Genomic DNA, 18,674 nt, shown 5'->3' with positions numbered 1-18,674 from the left:
TATCGAAATCTGGGGTCTTGAATTTTGCAGGAATCACAAGACCTGACACTAAGCACATCTCCTTAGCAGCAGCACCAAAAACTTGGTCACCTTCCATAGCCCTTAACCTTTTCTCAAGATTCTGGAAATTCTCTTTCATCCCTCTTATGTCTTCATGCCTTTCATCATCTTCGTCCGAAAAGTCCGGAGCATGTTGTTGATCCTCAAAATAAGGTTGCATGTATGCATGGACAAGGGGTGGTGCGAACGTGTGGACCACTGGATGAGTTTCCTTGATAGCTGGTAGAGGAACCGTCTGCTGAGTGGATTGTACAAAACCAGGGGCGCCTTCAACTGGAGGTGTGAAACCGGGAGGTAAACCATAGACTGGCCAGGTGGTCGGCACTGTCCTTGCAGGTTGGGGTTCAATCGTAGGACCGGTGATTTCTGAAACGATCGTCGTTTGGGTGTCCAACTTGGTCCTAATGACTTGTAGTATCTCCATGACTTGACCCATGTTTCCTCATAGGTCTTCAAGCTCTGAGCTTACTCTCTCCAATTCTTGTTCTTGATCTGCCATTCTTTGACGAGCGCTGGCTCTTGTGTTGTAGTGGTGTTGAGGACTCGGTGTGGAACTGAAGAAGACACAAAAATGAGTTTTTTGTTTGAAGAATGTCATGAGTGTATGTTATGGGTGAATTTTGGTGCAAAGCTCTTAGTTATCTTTATTATTTATTCCAGAAATGTTAGAATATGTTAAATGAGAATAACACATAATAATGGAGACCCAAAATGACAACTTCCATTAATTAAAATCAAATTTGAATACAAAAGGGTTTAACTTCAAGTACACATGATTCAAATACAAAAGATTTAAACACCAATAATTCAAATTCAAGTACAAGTAAACTTAAGCTCTGTCTCAGCTCTTATGATCGTAGCCAGATCTGTAGTAAGCTCCTTCACCATTTTCTTGCAAAACTTGACGAAATTGAAAACTTGAGGAGGCGTGTTTTCTGGACACATACACCAATCCGCTTCCTGGAGTTTTTCTGGGAGTTCCAACATGTTGAGGTTAACAAATCTAGCTAAGTTGCGGAACTTGCCATTCCATTCAACATAGAGCTCTTGGAGTTTCTTGATGACCTATTGATCTTCATCTAAGGTTGCTCTAGCCTCTCTATACAACCTTTTCCAGTACACATAATCATTCTTTAGGAGCAAGTAGGTTGCATCACCTTCTTGGCTCTCCAAAACTGCAAACCTCCTATTAGCTTCTTCCAACTGGTACCTGAGATGGTGACAGTTTCTTTCAGCTTATTCCTTTTGGAGTATCTCGCGAGACAACTTTTCCTTGCATTTCTTCAGAGCGTCCCTCAGTTCACGGATCTGTGCCTCAAAGTTAAGCTTAATTTCTTTCTTATCCATAAGGGATTTATCCAACATTCTCCCTAACTCACAGATCTTATACTCAGCTTTCTTGAGCTCTTCCTTCCTGGTTCGGATCACTGATGTGGAACCTATAAGGATATGATCAAGAACATCCTTCTGGTCTTCCAATAGCCTGGCTCTCTTGTTACCATCCTCAAGTTTCTGGGCTTTCCCCTTACGTTCCTCCTTCAAATTCTGATTTTCCAAGATAACTCGGTTCATCTGAATCCGTAATTCAGTATTCTCCAATTCGAGCTCCTTAACCTTAGTAGTGAGTTTCTCCTTGTCTTCAGGTAGTATAGGCTCAGGTTCAGGAGTTTTGGGAAAGGTTGAAGCCTTTAAGATAAATGGCAAATGGATTTCCCCAACCCTTTCTTTCAACCATCGAGTGTAAGGTTCTTTGGCGAGAAGGTTTCTTTTTCCAAACTCTTTACCCTTCCTAACAACCTTTAACCAAGCCTTTCATATTGATCTTACATCAGGATTGCTTGCTTGGATGTCAAAGAGCACAAATGGTTGTAAGTCCTTTGCGTCAGGAGGACCATCCATGGAGTAGCCATGTTGCATTCGAGATAACATAGGGTTATAATTGATGCAACCCTTAGTACCCAACAACGATACATTAGGAAATTCCCCACAGCTGACTATAATGTCTGGGGTTTCCCACTCTCGGATATACCATATGATGGAACTTGCAGTGAGAGAAGCTAATCTTTGAGGAGACTTAAGTTCTTTTGCTACAAAAGGGCCTTCTTCGGGCATGTGTTGCATGAACCAAGTATAAAGCAAAGGAGCACAGCACAACAAAGTTCCACCCCTCTTTTCATGTCGAGCGTGAAGGGCATGGTAAATGTCAGCTAAGAGAAATGGTACTGGATTGCCGGAGAGAAAGACTTCTATGGCTACCTGATCCACAAATGTTTCAACATTTGGGAAGAGCACAATCCCATGGATCAATAAAGCCAACACATCATAGAATGCATTCCAATTTCCCTTTTTCTTGAACTCCAGAGCTAAATCTTCCAAAAACGTCGCGGCAAAACCTTCGCAACCCCCTTTTTCAACCCAATTATCTCGAACAGTTGGGACATTGATACTTAGGGCTGAAGCTATCTTCTTTGGGCCCGCTTCTTCTTCGAGCTTTGGAAACGGATTGAAATCTTTCAATTTGAGACCCATGATTCTCTCAACTTCTTCCAAAGTAGGAGCTAGTTGGAAATCAACGAATGTGAAACGGCGTAGAGGTGGATCATAATATTGTGCCAAAGAGCCGATAATTCCATAGTCAACTTTCTTAGTTAGAAGACTCAAAGTTTTCCCATAGTTTTTCCCGAACTCATCACGTTTACTGAGAGCCAAATCAGAGATCAAACCCTTCAGATTGTCCAGCTTAGGTTCCTTGTACTTAAGCGTGAAAATGTTTCTCCTTGGAGTTGTCATTTTCAAGTTCTTAATTCCTGAAACAAATAAGAGACAACTAAGAGCTTGCTTTTTATGATGTTAATGCAATGTATGTGGATGAATATGATGCATTTTTTTGTATAAGTTCAATAGGCTTAAGGCATGGATAAGTATGATTGCTTCTATAGAACATGGTTCTCACCAGGTATGATCTAAGGTTTCAAAAATGTTCCTAGAGTCATGGATCCATTAGACTGTTTGCTACCTGCGGCAACTTACTTGTCGGGCATCAACTCCATCTAAAGAATCTATTCTAAGTGAGGTTCTCGCATCGATCCAACGAGAAATTCAACTCGCAGACCCATGTTACACAACCATCCCTCCTAGTTGGACAAAAAACTAAGGTTCTACAAATGGCTCTCAGAGTCATGGATCCTAAAGAAAATATCGAAGCTTACGGCAACTTACTTGCCGAGCGACAACATCCTCTCAAGAATCTACTCTAAGTAAGGTTCTCGCACCGACCCAACGAGAAATTCATCTCGCGGACCCACACTACTCAACCTTGTCTTATCTTATGTTTTTACTCGAGACTCGGGTAAAAAGTCTTTCCCACGTGGTTTGCAATCAGAGTATCCAAGTGCCAAAGCATAATCGAACCAATACAACAGATTTATATCAATATGACAGTAAATATAGCAAAACAATAAAGAAAAATCCACACAAGTAAACAAACAAAGGCATACAAACGACCTAACTAGGCTTGACTCACTTAGGGAGTTACTCTCCAGCAGAGTCGCCATCTGTCGCACCTCGAAAAAAATTAGAATACAACTTAAGCGAAACGTAATCGCACACTCGCAATGATGGACTGAACAGAGTCGCCACCGAACTTTATTTATTCCTAAAAAGGAAAGGGGAAATATCAATAAAACCCAAGAAAGAACGACAATGATTATGGTCGTCGTAACCAATATCAGGGTTCGGGAGTCGATTATGCAAGGGGAAGGTATTAGCACCCCTCACGTCCGTTGTACTCAACGGGAACCATTAGGTTAGTTGTGTACGTTAGTGTTAGTTTGAAATGTTAGGCTTTCTCGAGTTATTATGAGGGAAAGAATAATAAGATCAAAAGAAAAAGAGAAGATATTTTAGGATTTTTTTACAACGAAGGGGACTAAACCTAAGTTTTTTATTAATGGGTCTGAGAAGATTTACAAATCCTGCTCCTACGTATCTCAATAGAGAACTCAAGGCTTACGTAGTTCTGGGTAGAAAAATGTTTCTTTGTTGGTCGATTTTAGCGAAAGCTATATTCTATTAATCGATGAAAAACATTGTTTTACCCAAAACAGATGAGGAGAGGACGTATACCACACATCGAATGGATTTACAAATCAACATTCGGAAAAACGTCACTTATCTCAACTCAACAATTATGGCCGAAGCATTGCTTTGCATCACCTTAAGACAAGATGTCTTTCGTTTATGAAAATGGTTTTCTGATTAATCGCACGACGACGAGAAAAAAGAGTTTGATTGGTTGGATGTATTTTGAGTGATGGCGAGAACTTGAATGAGCGAGATATCCATCTCGAATCCTAGACTCAGGAGTGCGTGGTATCCACCACGTTCCATTCCCATCTTACTGAAAAAAAGTATTTAATAAAGATTAAGTATTTTGAGGTTTGATTGAGAAAGGGTTTGAAGAAACTGCATTGATAATTTTAAATGATGGCGAGAACTAAGATAAGCGAGGCATCCACCTCGAATCTTAATCTCAGGAGTGCACGATATCCACCATGTTCCATTTCCATCTTTATTAAAAGGGGTTAGGATAGGAATTAACTATTTTGAAGTTTGAAAGACGAGTACTTGTGACTTGCAAGCTCTTACAGCTTGGGACTAATACTCGGGACTACGTCTGGATATTTCACCCAGGTAATCTTTTTCTTCCAAAATTGCTTAAAGAAATGGTTCAAATATTTACGAATGTTTTGGAGGGAAGATGAACACTTATGGCTTGCAAGCTCTTACAACTTGTGCCTAATGTTCGGGACTACGTCTGGATATTCCACCCAGGTAGTCTGTTTCTTCCAACTTACTGAGAAAAGAAGTTTCAATATTTATAAGTATTTTGAAGAGAAGACGAATACATGGGGCTTACAAGCTCTTACAACTTGAGCCTAATATTCGGGATTACGACTGGATATTCCATCCAGGTAATCTTTTTCTTCCAACTTTGTTAAGAAAGTGATTTGAATAATGGAGTGTGGGGAAGAGAAGACGAATATTTATTGCTTGCAAGCTCTTACAGCTTGAGCCTAGTATTCAGGATTATAACTGGATATTCCATCCAGGATAATCTTTTTCTTCATATTTCAATAAAAAGATACGTTTGAATAGAAGGATTAATGTGAAGGTTTGAGGTGTTGGTCAATTAAGTTGATATGGCGTATGAGTTCGTAAAGAATATTCCCATGAGTAAGTCGAACGAAATAAATAAATAAACAAGTTATTTACAACACATTAGAAATTAAACCGAAAAGAATAAAATCAACAAGCGTAAAAAAGAGGCCTAGATAAAAAGGTACAAAATGGTAAAATAAATAGTAAGAAGTTATAAAAAATTTAAATAAAATAGCAAGCATAAAAATAAAAATAAATGAAGATATGTTATTCCCAAGTATCGAACCCATCCCACTAAAGAAGATGAAATTTCTTTCTCTCCACTATGCCACTTATGGTCATTTTGTTACCTTAACAGCAACTTAAATATATAAACAAGAATAGATAAAGATAAAAAAACTAACTAAAATGAGATGGGCTGTTTTAACCTAATGGGCAATTAAAGCCCACGAAAATGGTGAGAGAATCCCAAAGGCCAACCCTAGCCGCCTGGCTATTGGGTGGAGATAACAAGGCTAATCATCATCAATGCCAACAGACAGTAGTTAATGAAAAGTTGTGCAAGGAAAAGCCAAACGGTAATTAAATGGCACAGTAACCCTCACAGGTGGATTTTAAATGCCTTAAAATAAATAAAAGAAAAATCTGAAGGAAAGTGAAACAAATCACAACATATTCATTTATCTCCCTCAAAAAGCAACTCCATTCTCTCGATCTCTCTCTAAATGCAAACAAATCATGGCTTCAAAAAATCAACAAAACTCTCACCTTTCTCGTTTGTTCTTCAGACGGATCCTCTTTGATGTGAATCTCCTGCTCCCACGAACTTTTATGCTTCGTCAATCGCTGGTGGTCGCCGAAAGCCGTCAATGACCGAAGGGTTTGTTGTGTCGGAAGCTGATCGTGAGCTTGAGGTTATCGATCCTTGGGATTCCATGGTCGCGACCTGGTGAAGGAGGCGGCTCTTTTTTTCTGGTCCCGATTCACGGTTTTGGTGGTCCTTTTATACTCACTCTGTTAGGGTTTTTGAGATGGCTACGGAGATCAAAAGTGGTACCCCCTTGGAAGTCCTTTAAGGTGCTCCAGTTTGTCTACCTTATTTGGTGTTTGGTCTGGAAAAGGTAACATGAATCCTATACTTTCTTCTTTTGAATTTGTCCTAATTCCTTTTTGGGTCGCTTGTGGAATTTTACCGCCGGTGAGAAAAGTTTCACCACTGTGAACCCACTTAGACGAAAATAGGATGTGTTTCTTCTCTTTTTCTCTTTGAAATTTACACTGATTTTGTGTTGTTGTTGTAGCTTGCATAGCTTTCCTTTTTTATGAGTTTAAAATTTGAGCTCCTTACTAGTTTCAGGTGTTTCCAATTTTCCATTCATTTCCAATAATGATATATGTTCATGGAGATAGCCATATATGATAGCTCCTGATGTATCATGACACTCGATTTCAGGCAAGCTGCACATTTCTGGCCTTATGGAAATGCTTGAGCTCCAATTTCATGGAGAAAACGGATCTTCCGGCTTGCAAGACCATGAATCCTCTTCCAACATGAACATTGAAATTGGAGGCAGGTTTATCTCATCCTCACTCTTAGAACAGATGAATAGGCCTCTTGTTTGGAACCATGGAGAGTTGAATCCAGAGACAGATTGGAAAGCCTTTGATATAAGATTCTGGTTTTCAATGTTGCATAAAGATGACAATTCTAACCCAAGAGTTCACTGCAGGAAGTGCTGTTGTTGGCATAATGTTGGATAATGTTTGTTGTTGTACAAGATAATGACACCTTCAAAACCTCGCCATACCTCAAAAGTACTCCTTATGCTGAAACAAATCTTCATCTTTCGTAGTTCCATTCTATGCTGTGAATTCATTTCAATGGCCAATCTTCTACAATTAGCTGCCATTGCCATAATGCGTTCTTTTCCATAAGATGAACAACAAGTATGATAAAGATTCTCTGTTTTATCCTTATGTGCCATTTTCATTATATGATGCTAACACCACACACATATCTCACAACCGCATTTGCATTATTTCAGATGTTGATCAGTCAAGTCCATCTCCTCATTGTCAATCGGACATGACTTTCCTCCTTTGTCACCCATGGTTGTCCTTCATATTTAGTGTGAGAGCAGAGAAGGAGGGGGAAGAGGTAGAGCAATACGTGAGTGCAGCAGAGATTGATGGACTTCCAGCTTTAATCAACCTCTTGCCGAATCCAGAGCAATTTTAGCCCTTGCCGTCCATGACAAAGGTTCTCCATCTGTGCTGCGAAGAAGTTGGTTCAAGTCTCTATTTTCATCTTTTTATCACAGCTTTCTGTTGTAATAAACTTATTGTTCAACACTGCATAATAGGTTTCAATGAAACCTTCTTGAGCGTTTTTTATTAGCCAAAATGAAGTTGACCGGTTTTGTTAACTAGTTCTTTATACAAAACTTCTCTGATTTTTTCACTTTAATGCCAATGATATTAGCAGGACTCGTAGAATCAAAAGTTCTATATGCCGCATTACCGGAGACTTCAATGACCACTGGTTTTTCTCAGAGAGAAGTTCTTGATTCCATTGGTTCGTCTTTCAACAACATGTAATATAGAATGCAAAATCTTAATGGCATTCGTCTTGCTACTGCTCCAAGAGATGTTCCGATGATAGTTCCCTCTCCGACTCAACTATTGTCTCCTCTCACAATTCCATTTTTGGTGCAGGAAATATGTTACATGGCGTGAGCAAGTAAAGGGCAGCGGCTCATGGTACGTTTTTATGTAACGAGAAAGTGGGTGATGATTATGTGATTTTCATGTGTGGCTAAGGTGATGAAATGATACGATTATGCTTGAACAACAGAACTTAAATGAAGAAAGTTTTAATGGTGTTCCCTGTGTTTTAGGAGGTTTGCTGTCTTACGAACCGAAACTTTTCCAGCTGAGAATTTGCAAGGATACCGATTCAGTGGTTCTCTTAAGATAACAATCATCACAACCATGACATGTCTTGTTGGAATGCTTGACACTAACGGCTTCTGCTACGGTTACTGCTGTTGATGTCGGACTCAACACTCTCATCCATAACATACATCTCCTAGTAGGTATGATCATTGTTTAACACACTGAAATAAGCATATTTAAACCCGAGGCCTTTCTCTGAATAAGTCCCTTTCCGGAATGGTTATAAACTAATGTCATTTGAATGTTACTTGTGCAGGAGTTGTTTATCTTTACCAATACCAAGAAGAACGTCACAAGTGCATTCATCACCTTTCCAAACATTCTGTGTTGGCCATAGACTAGAATAGCTCACGGCTGATGCTAGATTGCCCTCCGGCATAAGAAGAAATCGTCTAACTTGGTGTTCTCGTGTTGTTTGGGTACATCCCATTTGCATATCCAGAAGACAGACCCGGTCCAAATGAACGCATGGCAGCATACACGTTTGTGAATTGTGGAAGTGGCTGATGTAAGGACGTGTTCAGCAGTAACACCAATTGAAGTTTTTTTCCATGACCATTTATTTTGTTAGCAGCATATGTTCCATTGGCAGAAGTTGGAGGATGATTTGGCATATTAGTTGGAATTAGTTTTTTTTTGTAGTTTTGGAGTGCTTCCAGTGTTGGACGTTATTGCTTCTGTTTTCCACTTGCAGCTTTTTCTCAATTGCATTTTCTTTTATTTTTTAGTGTAAATTGCTTAATGGTTTAAGTGATTTTATTCCAATTCCTATTTTTTGGTGTAATGGCTTTAGTGCGCATCGTCCTCGCTATATGACTTTGTACAAAACTCTGCATTATCATAGTTAAGAGGGAAATCTCCCTTGCAGCAAACACACTAAAGTGTGTAGAAGGTTACAAGTTTAGAACCTTTTAGGACTTGAAATGAACAAAACGCTTGTTGTGAATGAGCAAGAAAATGATGTTTTCTGTAATAAAACCAAGTCATTTCTTTGTGTTTTAGGACTTTCATGTATTCATATGATGATGTTTTAAGGTTATGAATTAATCACTTGCCGTGAAAATGACGGTTGTGAGTGGATGGATGTGATAAAAATGAATGAAGTAGCTAAAACATGAATGAGCATGCGTATGGATGAATGGAAGCTTTCCAATGTGACTGAAAAAAATGTGAATGCAAATTTGAATATGACATATAGAAATATGAGATGGAATATAGATGGAATCTCTTTGAATTAAGATCGAAAGGAAAAATGGTGTTATATGAGAGAGACAAAACATGGATTGAATTTAGACATGAGAATGAAAGTCATGACATTCCAACTGATTCTATCAAAATATAAAAAACATCTAAAGCCAAATAGAGAGGTAAAAATCTAATAGTCATAGAATGGCAAGTAGTGGCAATGTCTAAACAATCAGTGTAGGTTGATAGATTCATGACCAGATGAAATGGTCATGAGGAGGGAAGAAAATGAATGATTGATGGAAAAAATTTCAGGACCAAAATCAGGGTATGACAATAACTCCTTATCCATGATCCATGAGATGTGATCATTAGTCTATATACATAGTAGTCTTAATGCTTTAATGTTATCACACTTCACAACAAAGCTCGACTACAAATACTTTAAGAATAATGTTCTTATGTTTAATGGGATCTCATGATAAGTCACACTTGATACATTAAACGGACTAGCTATTTTAGGGACTTTATTAAACAAACATAATAAAGAAGAAAAAAACTTTTATTATTAATAAATAATTCGATACAAGGACCAAAAGCATTGGCCTCTAGGACTTACACCAACAATAACAACAACAAGACAAAATCATTGAACATGTGATTTTTTGTAAGATTCCTAATCTTACTTTTAAGTTGTTCTAATTTATTAAATTTTTATAGCACAATTTACTTTTAATTAAGTTATGTAACAAAGGTAATAGAATATGTTTAATTTTTATATATGCATAAAATCTTCTTCCTCTTTTAAAATTTATTTTCAAAAAGACTATGACTATAGAAGAAAGCATACATATTTCGTTTATTGAACTAACCCATAGTAGATAGAAGTAGAGATTGTTAATTGTGCATGGACAAACCTAAATATTAAGAAGTAGAACATGATCAAGACCAAGAGAGAGTTCAAGAATAGAATAAACAAGATCATGTGATCATCGAGATCTTATGAAGGAATAAAGGGAGACCAAATATCATCCTATTCAAAATGCAATTGGAGATATTTCTAATGGAGCTACAACTCGAGACTTTCTTAGCAAGGTACATAGCCTTGTGGATTTTGTTTCTCAAATTTAGCCAAAGGAAGTTAATAAAGCTAATGTCAACGAACATTGGTCATTTGCTATGCAAGAATGGTTAAGTCAATTTAAGAGAAGCAATATTTTGGAACTGGTTCCCAAAGCTTCATCTAGTCTAGTGATTGGAACCTAAGTGGGTATTTTGCAACAAGCTTGATGTTTTTGAGAATGTTTTGAGAAATAAAACAAGACGTGCGAAAGGTTACAATCAACGAAAAGACATAGTTTTTTTTATTAAACTTATGCCTTTGTAGCTCGATTAGAAGCCATAAGGATACTTTTCTCATGTATTATGTTTTCTTAAAATCTTCTAAATCGATGTAAAAAGTGTGTTCTTGAATGGTTTCATCCATAAGGAAGTGTACGTTGATCACCCTCTCAATTTTATAAAACTTTTCTCACTCGTGTTTTCAAAGTGAAAAGTGATCTCTACAATTTGAAACAAGCTCCTAGAACTTGGTTTGATAGTCTGGGTAATTTTCTGCTTGAAATCAAGTTTCTAAGAAGGAAGGATGCTACAAATATTTTTCAAACCTAGCATATTTTTTCCTTGTGAGTATTTTTTTCGATTCGATGCTACTAACGAATCCTTGTGTGAGGACGTTTATGATATGATGCAGATTAAATTCGAAAAGATGAGAGAGCTTCAACACTCTCTTGGGTTACATATTCATCAATCATAAGATGGATTCCTTAACTAGATTCATATAAGGAATGAACAAAGAAAGTTCTACACCAACAAAAAGGAATGCTTTGCAGCTTTTAAGGGGTCTTCCTTGCAAATTCAATAATATTGTGCAAAGCATGTGTATACCTTGGGTATACAATAAGAAGTGATTGCTGGTGTTCAAAAAATTTGATCATTGAACCTCTTAAAGATTTATGGTGATAAATTTATAATGGATTTATCAGTCATGTGTTTGGACTAACTTTCGTATCAAATGATTTGCAGAGAAGTAAAATCAATGGTGATTCGTCGTTCTCTCATAAGGGGGAGTTTTCTTAAGTCATCTCAAAATCTCAAGGTTTTGAGATAGCACACTTAATAGAGGTTGAAAAATAAAATAAAAACTTTGATTAATTCTCTATTAAGTGTTATATTAATTTCTTAGTCAATTAAAATTATTTTTACTAACCTTTGGTTGAGTTTTAAGTATTTTTGGAGCAAAGGGGCGCCAAGAGCATTATTTATAGAGCCTAACACAATCCAAGGCCCAAAAGATCAAGGAGACTAAAAATAGACTGTCCAAATATTTGCTAAGGGGAAATATTATATATTGGAAGGAATCTCAGCAAGAAAGAAGTAGATTCCAGAAGTTTCTCTCGATTTAGAAAGCTTCAAATATAACTGAGATTTGTTCGAGAATGAATCAAGGGGAGGAAGTCATCTAAATATTACATATCATTCGATCTCAAAGATGGATGCTACCATCCATGGGGAGAATATGGTTTTTTTCCCGCTCACTCTAGATTATGTTCTTCTTCATCTCTTTATCAGGTAGCTCGTTCCTTTCATCTGAGCAATCTTGTGGGATATGTGCTTGTACATTTTTTGTATCACATATTTTTACCTCCTTTTTTATAATTCCATAAGGGGGAAAGTATACTCTCATGGGAAGTAGAATATCTCTCTCATTTATGTGAGGAGGAGTTTAACCACTTCAAACTTTACCCTACCGTTTTCTCTTTTACCACGTCCTTGAGATATGTCTTGTCCTTTTAGAAATGGGGATAATATGGATCTATATTTTTCAAGTATGGAGCTAATACAACTGCTGTTGAACCAATAATCTTGATGTTCTTGACTGTCTTGGTGTTTTGATGATGACAACGTTGATGCTTGTTGAAGTCGGTGGCAACAACTTTCCAACTCTTTGATGATGGTGATTAACTTGAAGATATATCAAGCCTTATTAAGTAAAATATTCAAGATTCTAGTGAAGTACTTATACAATCGATGTATCTGGCAAAGGAACTTGAAGGTTCAAAGTTGTGAAAGAGCGGAAGTGTGAATGTTTGCCTAGTGGTGTCATTCTGAGTGACCGGAGTCTTGTAAAAGTAGGAGAGTAACTCCTAAGTTACTAAGACAAATCTCTCTCTCTCTCTCTCTCTCTCTCTCTCTCTCTCACTCACACACACACGCACACACACACACACACACGCGCGCGCGCACGCGCACACACACACACACACACATATACGCACGCACACACAGACACACACACACACACATTAAAACCTTTGAGAAACCTCTTTTGATTTGATAAACCACCTAAAAATGTTTTAAAGGCCTAGCTAATTGATTAGGGATTTGTCTAATCAATTATAAGCATTCTTACATAGGATAATCGATTATACCTAAGTGAATAGTTGATTGTTTTTACTTTGTAACACATATAGTCGATTGGAGAAGTCTCTTAATGATTGACAACGACTATAAATCAAAACATTCCATTTGTGGCTTGAATAATCGATTATTTTCTTGTAATAATCAATTATGCTAATCGATTATTCTATTAAACAACCCATTAATTGTTTCCTTTTCTAGCCATACTTTATCTTATATAAAGGAGGCTTCTCCTCATTTGAAAATACACTAGAATTCAAATTTCTCTTATCGCAGTCTATTTGATTACTCTCCTCCTCTCTCTTCGATAATTTTCTTTCACCAAAAATTGTCTTAGTGTCTTGTGAGTAAAACTACTCGTGAGGAAATTTGTGTATTTGTTTCGTGCTTGTTTGATTGATTCAAGAGTGTGATTCTCTTGAAATTTCTCTGTTTGGTTCTAGAGATAAACTAGTAAAAATCTATGTTTGAGTCTAGACTCAATCTGGTAAAAATTATGTTTGATTATTGATCTTAGCTGGTGAAATCTCTACTCGGTTCGTGATATTATCCTGTGAAAAAGCTCTTGGTTGGTTAGCGGATAAGACAATATAAAATATCTCGATTTGCTTCTAACAAAGATTTGTGGGCATAACCCGGAAAAACTCAAATCATTATTAAATCTCTCAAAAAGATCTCTTGGGAGAGGACTACGCCAAAATTTGACTGAATCTCTATAAATCTCTACTTGAAGTCACTTGTTCAACAATATGGATCGAATGTATTTGCTTAACAATGCATGCATGGCATTGGCTTCCTTAACCTCATTGTGTGATTGGCGTGACTGTATTTCACATGAATAGACTCGTTCAGCCTTAAACTTCTTGGATTGTTGAACCTCGTTATGAACCTTAGATCACACAATATGAACAAGTTGTTGAGGCCTTATACATGATCACATGTATCGTCATATCTAACTGTTATATAATAAAATACATGGTCATTACAACCAGCTCCTCATGTGGAACAAGACACAACTCTAAAAACCGTTAATAGAGGCACAATTGTTGCCATGCCCATCGATTGTGGAGGTTCATATGATTGTTGTTAGCTCAATCTTGTTGTAGATAATGATTGATCGATATCACTAAGGTATTTTCAAGACTATAGGTGAATACACTAAGCATAATCGTCACATGTGATTATAAATTTCTAGTTGTATTATCCTCAAATTGTGGTTTCGTCATACTCGCCTTCTTTGGTTAGCAGCCCTACAAATATAGAGCATGGCTATAAAGACAAATTATCCTGCCCTATTATGTTTTTGACTAAGGCCAAAATCTTGACGACTACACTAAACTTCATTATACTTGAGAAAAATTAAATTGACTCTTACTCAACTGTACTGTGTTTGTATTCTCCTGGATCTTTCTGTCATACTTTTCTGTTCTTTTAAAATTCTGTATGATGAAGCCTTCATTAAATTGTGTCCAAAATCTCTTGAGACCAATTTGTGCTAACTTCTTGTTTACAATTATGAGACCTTCTGAACTAATACATGTATTTGGTAGATGAGAAAGAATAAAAAAAAGCTAAGATGCAGAATCTAGTTTCAACTTATAGGGGAGCTATTATTCACTAATAACTGTAACATCATTTCAAATTATCTTTTTCTATATCAATTTGAGAACTATTCATCATGAAACAGTCACTGTTCACTATATTTTTCTAGTTTTCATACAATAACTCTTCTTGGTGTGAAATGCATTTAGTCCTTTATTCCGGAAGTGGGATATCAGCTAAGTCTTCTCTATAGGGAACATGGCTCAATTCTATCTGATCTTGATCCAAAACTCCCTTTTCCACTTGGTTTTGCATTACTGTATCATTCTTCGTCTCCATAACTATTTGAACGGTGTCTTTTCTGAAGGTAAGGTAGATAACCGAGACAATATAAATTGCCATTAGTGGAAACACTATAATGCCAATGAACACATTTGCAACCTTTGGTAGATTACTATGAATTAGCCACTTCACAAAGGCCGTACTGAGGTAGTAAATATTGATACCAATGATCCCAGAGCCTAATATCCATGAGATAGTTATGATCTGCATATAGATTGTATCACAATTTGTCAATCTTTAACTAAGAATACATAAAGAGATTGGAAAAGAAGAACTCACAATCATTGAATTCTTGTGAGTTCCCATCTTGGTACTGCTACTGCTAAATTTAAGGAGTGGAATTAAAGCAAATGGAAGCTCAAAAGAAAGTATCATCTGCAAAACAATTTTAATTAGTGTGCTTGTACTTAAATTGAATGCAGCGTGTATAAATGTATTAACGAAGCAAAGAATGTCAAAATCTAGAGTTTTCAAACCGATGCGATGATGATAAGCCGACTAGAGCCCGAAGAACCGCCAACAATGGCAACAACAAGACTAGGTGCTATGGCAATGCACCTAGTCATCAAATTCCTTTTCCACCTTTTCATCCTTATGTTCAAGAAACCCTACAAAACCAACCAAACAACAATCTAAATTCAATAAATCATTCATCAAAACACCTTTTATTAAATATTTTATGATACTTCTGAATTACCTGCATAATGTACTGCCCTGCATATGTTCCAGTAATGGTAGAACTTTGTCCAGAGGCAAGCAGTGCTATGGCATAAATGGTTGAGCTCGATCGTCCCAACACATTCTACATGCACGTTTAATGAACATCAAAATTAGTACATGTGAGATATAATATAACTTGGTGCTTAGTTAGGATTAAACTTAAATATCATGCTTTGACTATAGCAGCTTATTCTACACTAGTAGTGAATTAAATTAGGAACCTTTAGAAGAAAAGAAGCGGAATTAAGGGTAAGATCACTGCAGTGTTCAACATTGTCTTTAGAAAGATCATTGGCAGAGCAAACTGTGCCTGACACAGAAATCATTGCAACGTTGATTAAAAACGCAACGAACAGAGCGAATCCACTCTCATAGAGAAAGTATCTACATGCATCCTGCAAAATCAAGCAGATAGGTTTAAGTGAGTAATGTAAATTAGCCCCCAAGATATACCAACATTGAATATAGTTTAAGTTGTCCCATTTTATAGCCATGGTTAGATTTCTTAATTTTTCGAGTGGCTTACTTTGATGCCTCTCCCAGAACTAGGTACTTTTCTAGATAGCACCAGGGCAGAATGGAGGAAAAGATTGTGCCTGCATTTTTGTCAAAAGTGCAGAGTTTTAGATCCTTAAACATTTAAGAGATTATTGTATGATATACTTTTCGTACAACATGTTAATGATATATCAACATGTTATTAAATTGCTTAACAATATATTTTTCACAAAAATCAATGATGGATTGATATTTCATTAAATTATGATCCTCAAATAAAATTTTTCAAATTTATGAAAAAGAATGGACAAGTTATAAGGGACAAGATAGAATACGGCATAATAAGGGCACCCAAAAGGGCAATAGCATCGCCTACGGCTCCTTCACCGGAAAGTTTAGGCACAAACATTCCCTTAAGTACACCAGAAGCTGGGGGATTTACATAGCTCATTTCAGCAAAGAAACATGCTGCCATTACAAATACTAGGAGTGTTATCAGTAGTTCCAACTTCCTCACCTGTTCAAAAAAGGTACATATATAATCTTAAGGGTGAAGAGAAGACTTTAAAACTGAATTCGCACTCTCTCGAGTCAACTACAATGCAATTGAGAAAATATAGCAACTACTTTGTAAAAAGTAAAATATAATTTCATAAACCATGCAATCCACATTTTTTTTCATTGTTCAAAACTACACAAATTGCCGACGACAATAAAGGAACATCGTCCAATCCATTTTCAACGATTAACAGACTAACTTCATCTTCTAGCATAAATATATTGGAATTCAAAATGTAATCCAGTAGGAAGCCATGACAAGACATCCCATTGAGGGGCATGCAAGAGAGTGCTCCAAAATGCTTTATACTCCAAAATGCTAAATTACCCCAAACCTCTGCAGACTCAAAAGCAAGAGAGTGCTGCCACCAGTCAACAGAACTCCTGCCCACAATGGGATATGGAATAGTATATTAAGTGCAAAAGCTGTCCCAATCACTGCCATAATCAAGTTTAGATAAAATTAATAACCATATTACAAAGTCTACCATTCTATTAATTGTTAAACTGAATGACTTTGATTGAAAACAACCAAAAAATGACAACAGAAAAACAAATTGGCACCTTCTGGTATGTCAGCAGCTATGACAGCAACTTCTGCTAATAACCATAAACAATACTTCACAAATAATGGATATTCAATTTTACATACTTCCGAAAGGTGCTTGCCTGTCAAATTAAAATAACAATGATTAAAAAAACATGCCATTGAGGTGCCTAGGACTAAGTCTTTGTTTTTCTCTTATCTTAAAACAACACTGCAAAAGGTTTTAATTTCTATGCAACTTTTTCATCTCTGAACTGTTACAAATTACTAATTAAGAATATCAGATTTGAATTTTTGTAAGCACTCACCGGTGGTTACGCCGAGATTTGCAGCCAATGACTGAATTATAAGGGCAAATATGAGTCCAATAAGAACCAACCACAGCAGCTGAATACATAATCAACAACAGAATATCAATTTCAAACCTTATCTAGTTCCTATCTAGCTGAATACATGATCGAACGAAACCCTAAACCTCTTTCTTAATACTCTTTCAGAGTTCTTAATTTAGTTAAAATTGTTTTACCTCATATCCGTGGTTAGCTCCGGCTTGCAAATCAGTTTCCACTGAATTGCAAAAACAACAAACAAAAACCAATAAGCACAAACATAAGAGAATCAATCAAAGAGAAAGAGACTTAAAAAAAAATTACTTACTGTTTCCAGGGTCAAGGTAAGCCAAGGAAACAAGAAAACCAGGACCAATATATGGCAAAAACTTTTTCCATCCAGATTTCTGCGTCTATGAATGCATCAAACAAGCAAAGAATTAATCCATCAATGTAATGCACTAATGCTAAAACAGAAAAGAATTTGAAAAATGATAACAACAAAGCTAGTTACTACTACTTACTATTGTTATATACAAATGAACCATAGAATTAAGAACTTGAACGAAAAAAAGATTAAAAAAAAAAGAAGCAAAAAACAAAAAAACGTTACCTCATGATTTGAAGATGTTTCCATGACTTGTTGTTGCTATATGAAGTTTGTCAATACTCTTTCTCTGATCTACTTGTCACATTCGGTTTGTGACTTTTGTTTGTTCAAGAGTGAAGAGAGACTCAACTGGATTCAGTAATAATAAACAAAGAAATGAATAAAAAAAGCAAGAATGCTAAGTTGACATCAATTTTTGACACTACACCGTATAAAATACGGTGCTTTAAATTTCTTAAAATATTTATTGAAGCCTTGATTTGGGTGCTTGTACATAAATGTATATATAACCCTCGCAGTGTGATTCCGTGTAAGATATTGATGTAAATTTTGATGTCATTATAACATTGTTCATAGAAAAGTGTTTGTATTTTTTATGCATTGTGTTAGGTTTGGTCATAGAGGAGTAGGATTGAATTACAACTTTTTTTTGTCAATCAATCATTTAATAATGATGAATTTATTACATGAATTCAAACACTTTTAGTTTTTTTTTCTTTTAAAGATAATGTTTAATAATGTGGGTTATAATAGTAATAAATTAAGATTTATTTACTAAAATACTCCTATAAAGGATAATATTAAAGTTTTTTCGACAAAAAGTATTTATTTATAATTTTAACTGCACTTTAATTTTGTTTCAAAATAATTTTTTTTGCAATATTAATATATATATCTACTTTTAATA

General features: G+C 36.1%; 2 protein-coding genes across 2 annotated transcripts; both read right to left on the bottom strand.

Annotated features, from left to right (window-relative positions):
• Positions 1-1,296: 1,296 nt before the first annotated feature.
• LOC127079687 (uncharacterized) lies at positions 1,297-2,850 on the bottom strand. The gene is made up of 2 exons (XM_051020070.1): positions 1,921-2,850; positions 1,297-1,857 (listed from the first exon to the last, which is right to left on the bottom strand). Exons 1-2 carry the CDS (start codon positions 2,848-2,850, stop codon positions 1,297-1,299), a joined length of 1,491 nt encoding a protein of 496 aa, XP_050876027.1.
• Positions 2,851-14,426: 11,576 nt separating this feature from the next.
• Positions 14,427-18,293, bottom strand: LOC127082793 (metal transporter Nramp5). The gene is made up of 13 exons (XM_051023029.1): positions 17,990-18,293; positions 17,705-17,789; positions 17,574-17,614; positions 17,356-17,434; positions 17,065-17,169; positions 16,829-16,938; positions 16,278-16,459; positions 15,971-16,040; positions 15,666-15,839; positions 15,422-15,526; positions 15,201-15,332; positions 15,004-15,099; positions 14,427-14,928 (listed from the first exon to the last, which is right to left on the bottom strand). Exons 1-13 carry the CDS (start codon positions 18,011-18,013, stop codon positions 14,596-14,598), a joined length of 1,536 nt encoding a protein of 511 aa, XP_050878986.1. The 5' UTR covers positions 18,014-18,293; the 3' UTR covers positions 14,427-14,595.
• Between the last annotated feature and the right edge of the window lie 381 nt (positions 18,294-18,674).

Source organism: Lathyrus oleraceus, chromosome 5, assembly GCF_024323335.1.
Source record: "Lathyrus oleraceus cultivar Zhongwan6 chromosome 5, CAAS_Psat_ZW6_1.0, whole genome shotgun sequence".
Classification (NCBI taxonomy): Eukaryota; Viridiplantae; Streptophyta; class Magnoliopsida; order Fabales; family Fabaceae; genus Lathyrus; species Lathyrus oleraceus.
The sequence above is the reverse complement of the archived record's forward strand: the minus strand, read 5'-3'. Positions and strand labels throughout refer to the sequence as shown.

Coding starts and splice junctions, on each gene's coding strand:
- LOC127079687 (XM_051020070.1), bottom strand. CDS start 2,850: ATGACAACTCCAAGGAGAAACATTTTCACGCTTAAGTACAAGGAACCT. Junction 1,858..1,920: donor CAAAGGACTTACAACCATTT/GTGCTCTTTGAC, acceptor GCTTGGTTAAAG/GTTGTTAGGAAGGGTAAAGA.
- LOC127082793 (XM_051023029.1), bottom strand. CDS start 18,013: ATGGAAACATCTTCAAATCATGAG. Junction 16,460..16,828: donor TGAGTCTGCAGAGGTTTGGG/GTAATTTAGCAT, acceptor TTTTTTGAACAG/GTGAGGAAGTTGGAACTACT. Junction 16,041..16,277: donor TTGGGTGCCCTTATTATGCC/GTATTCTATCTT, acceptor ACAAAAATGCAG/GCACAATCTTTTCCTCCATT.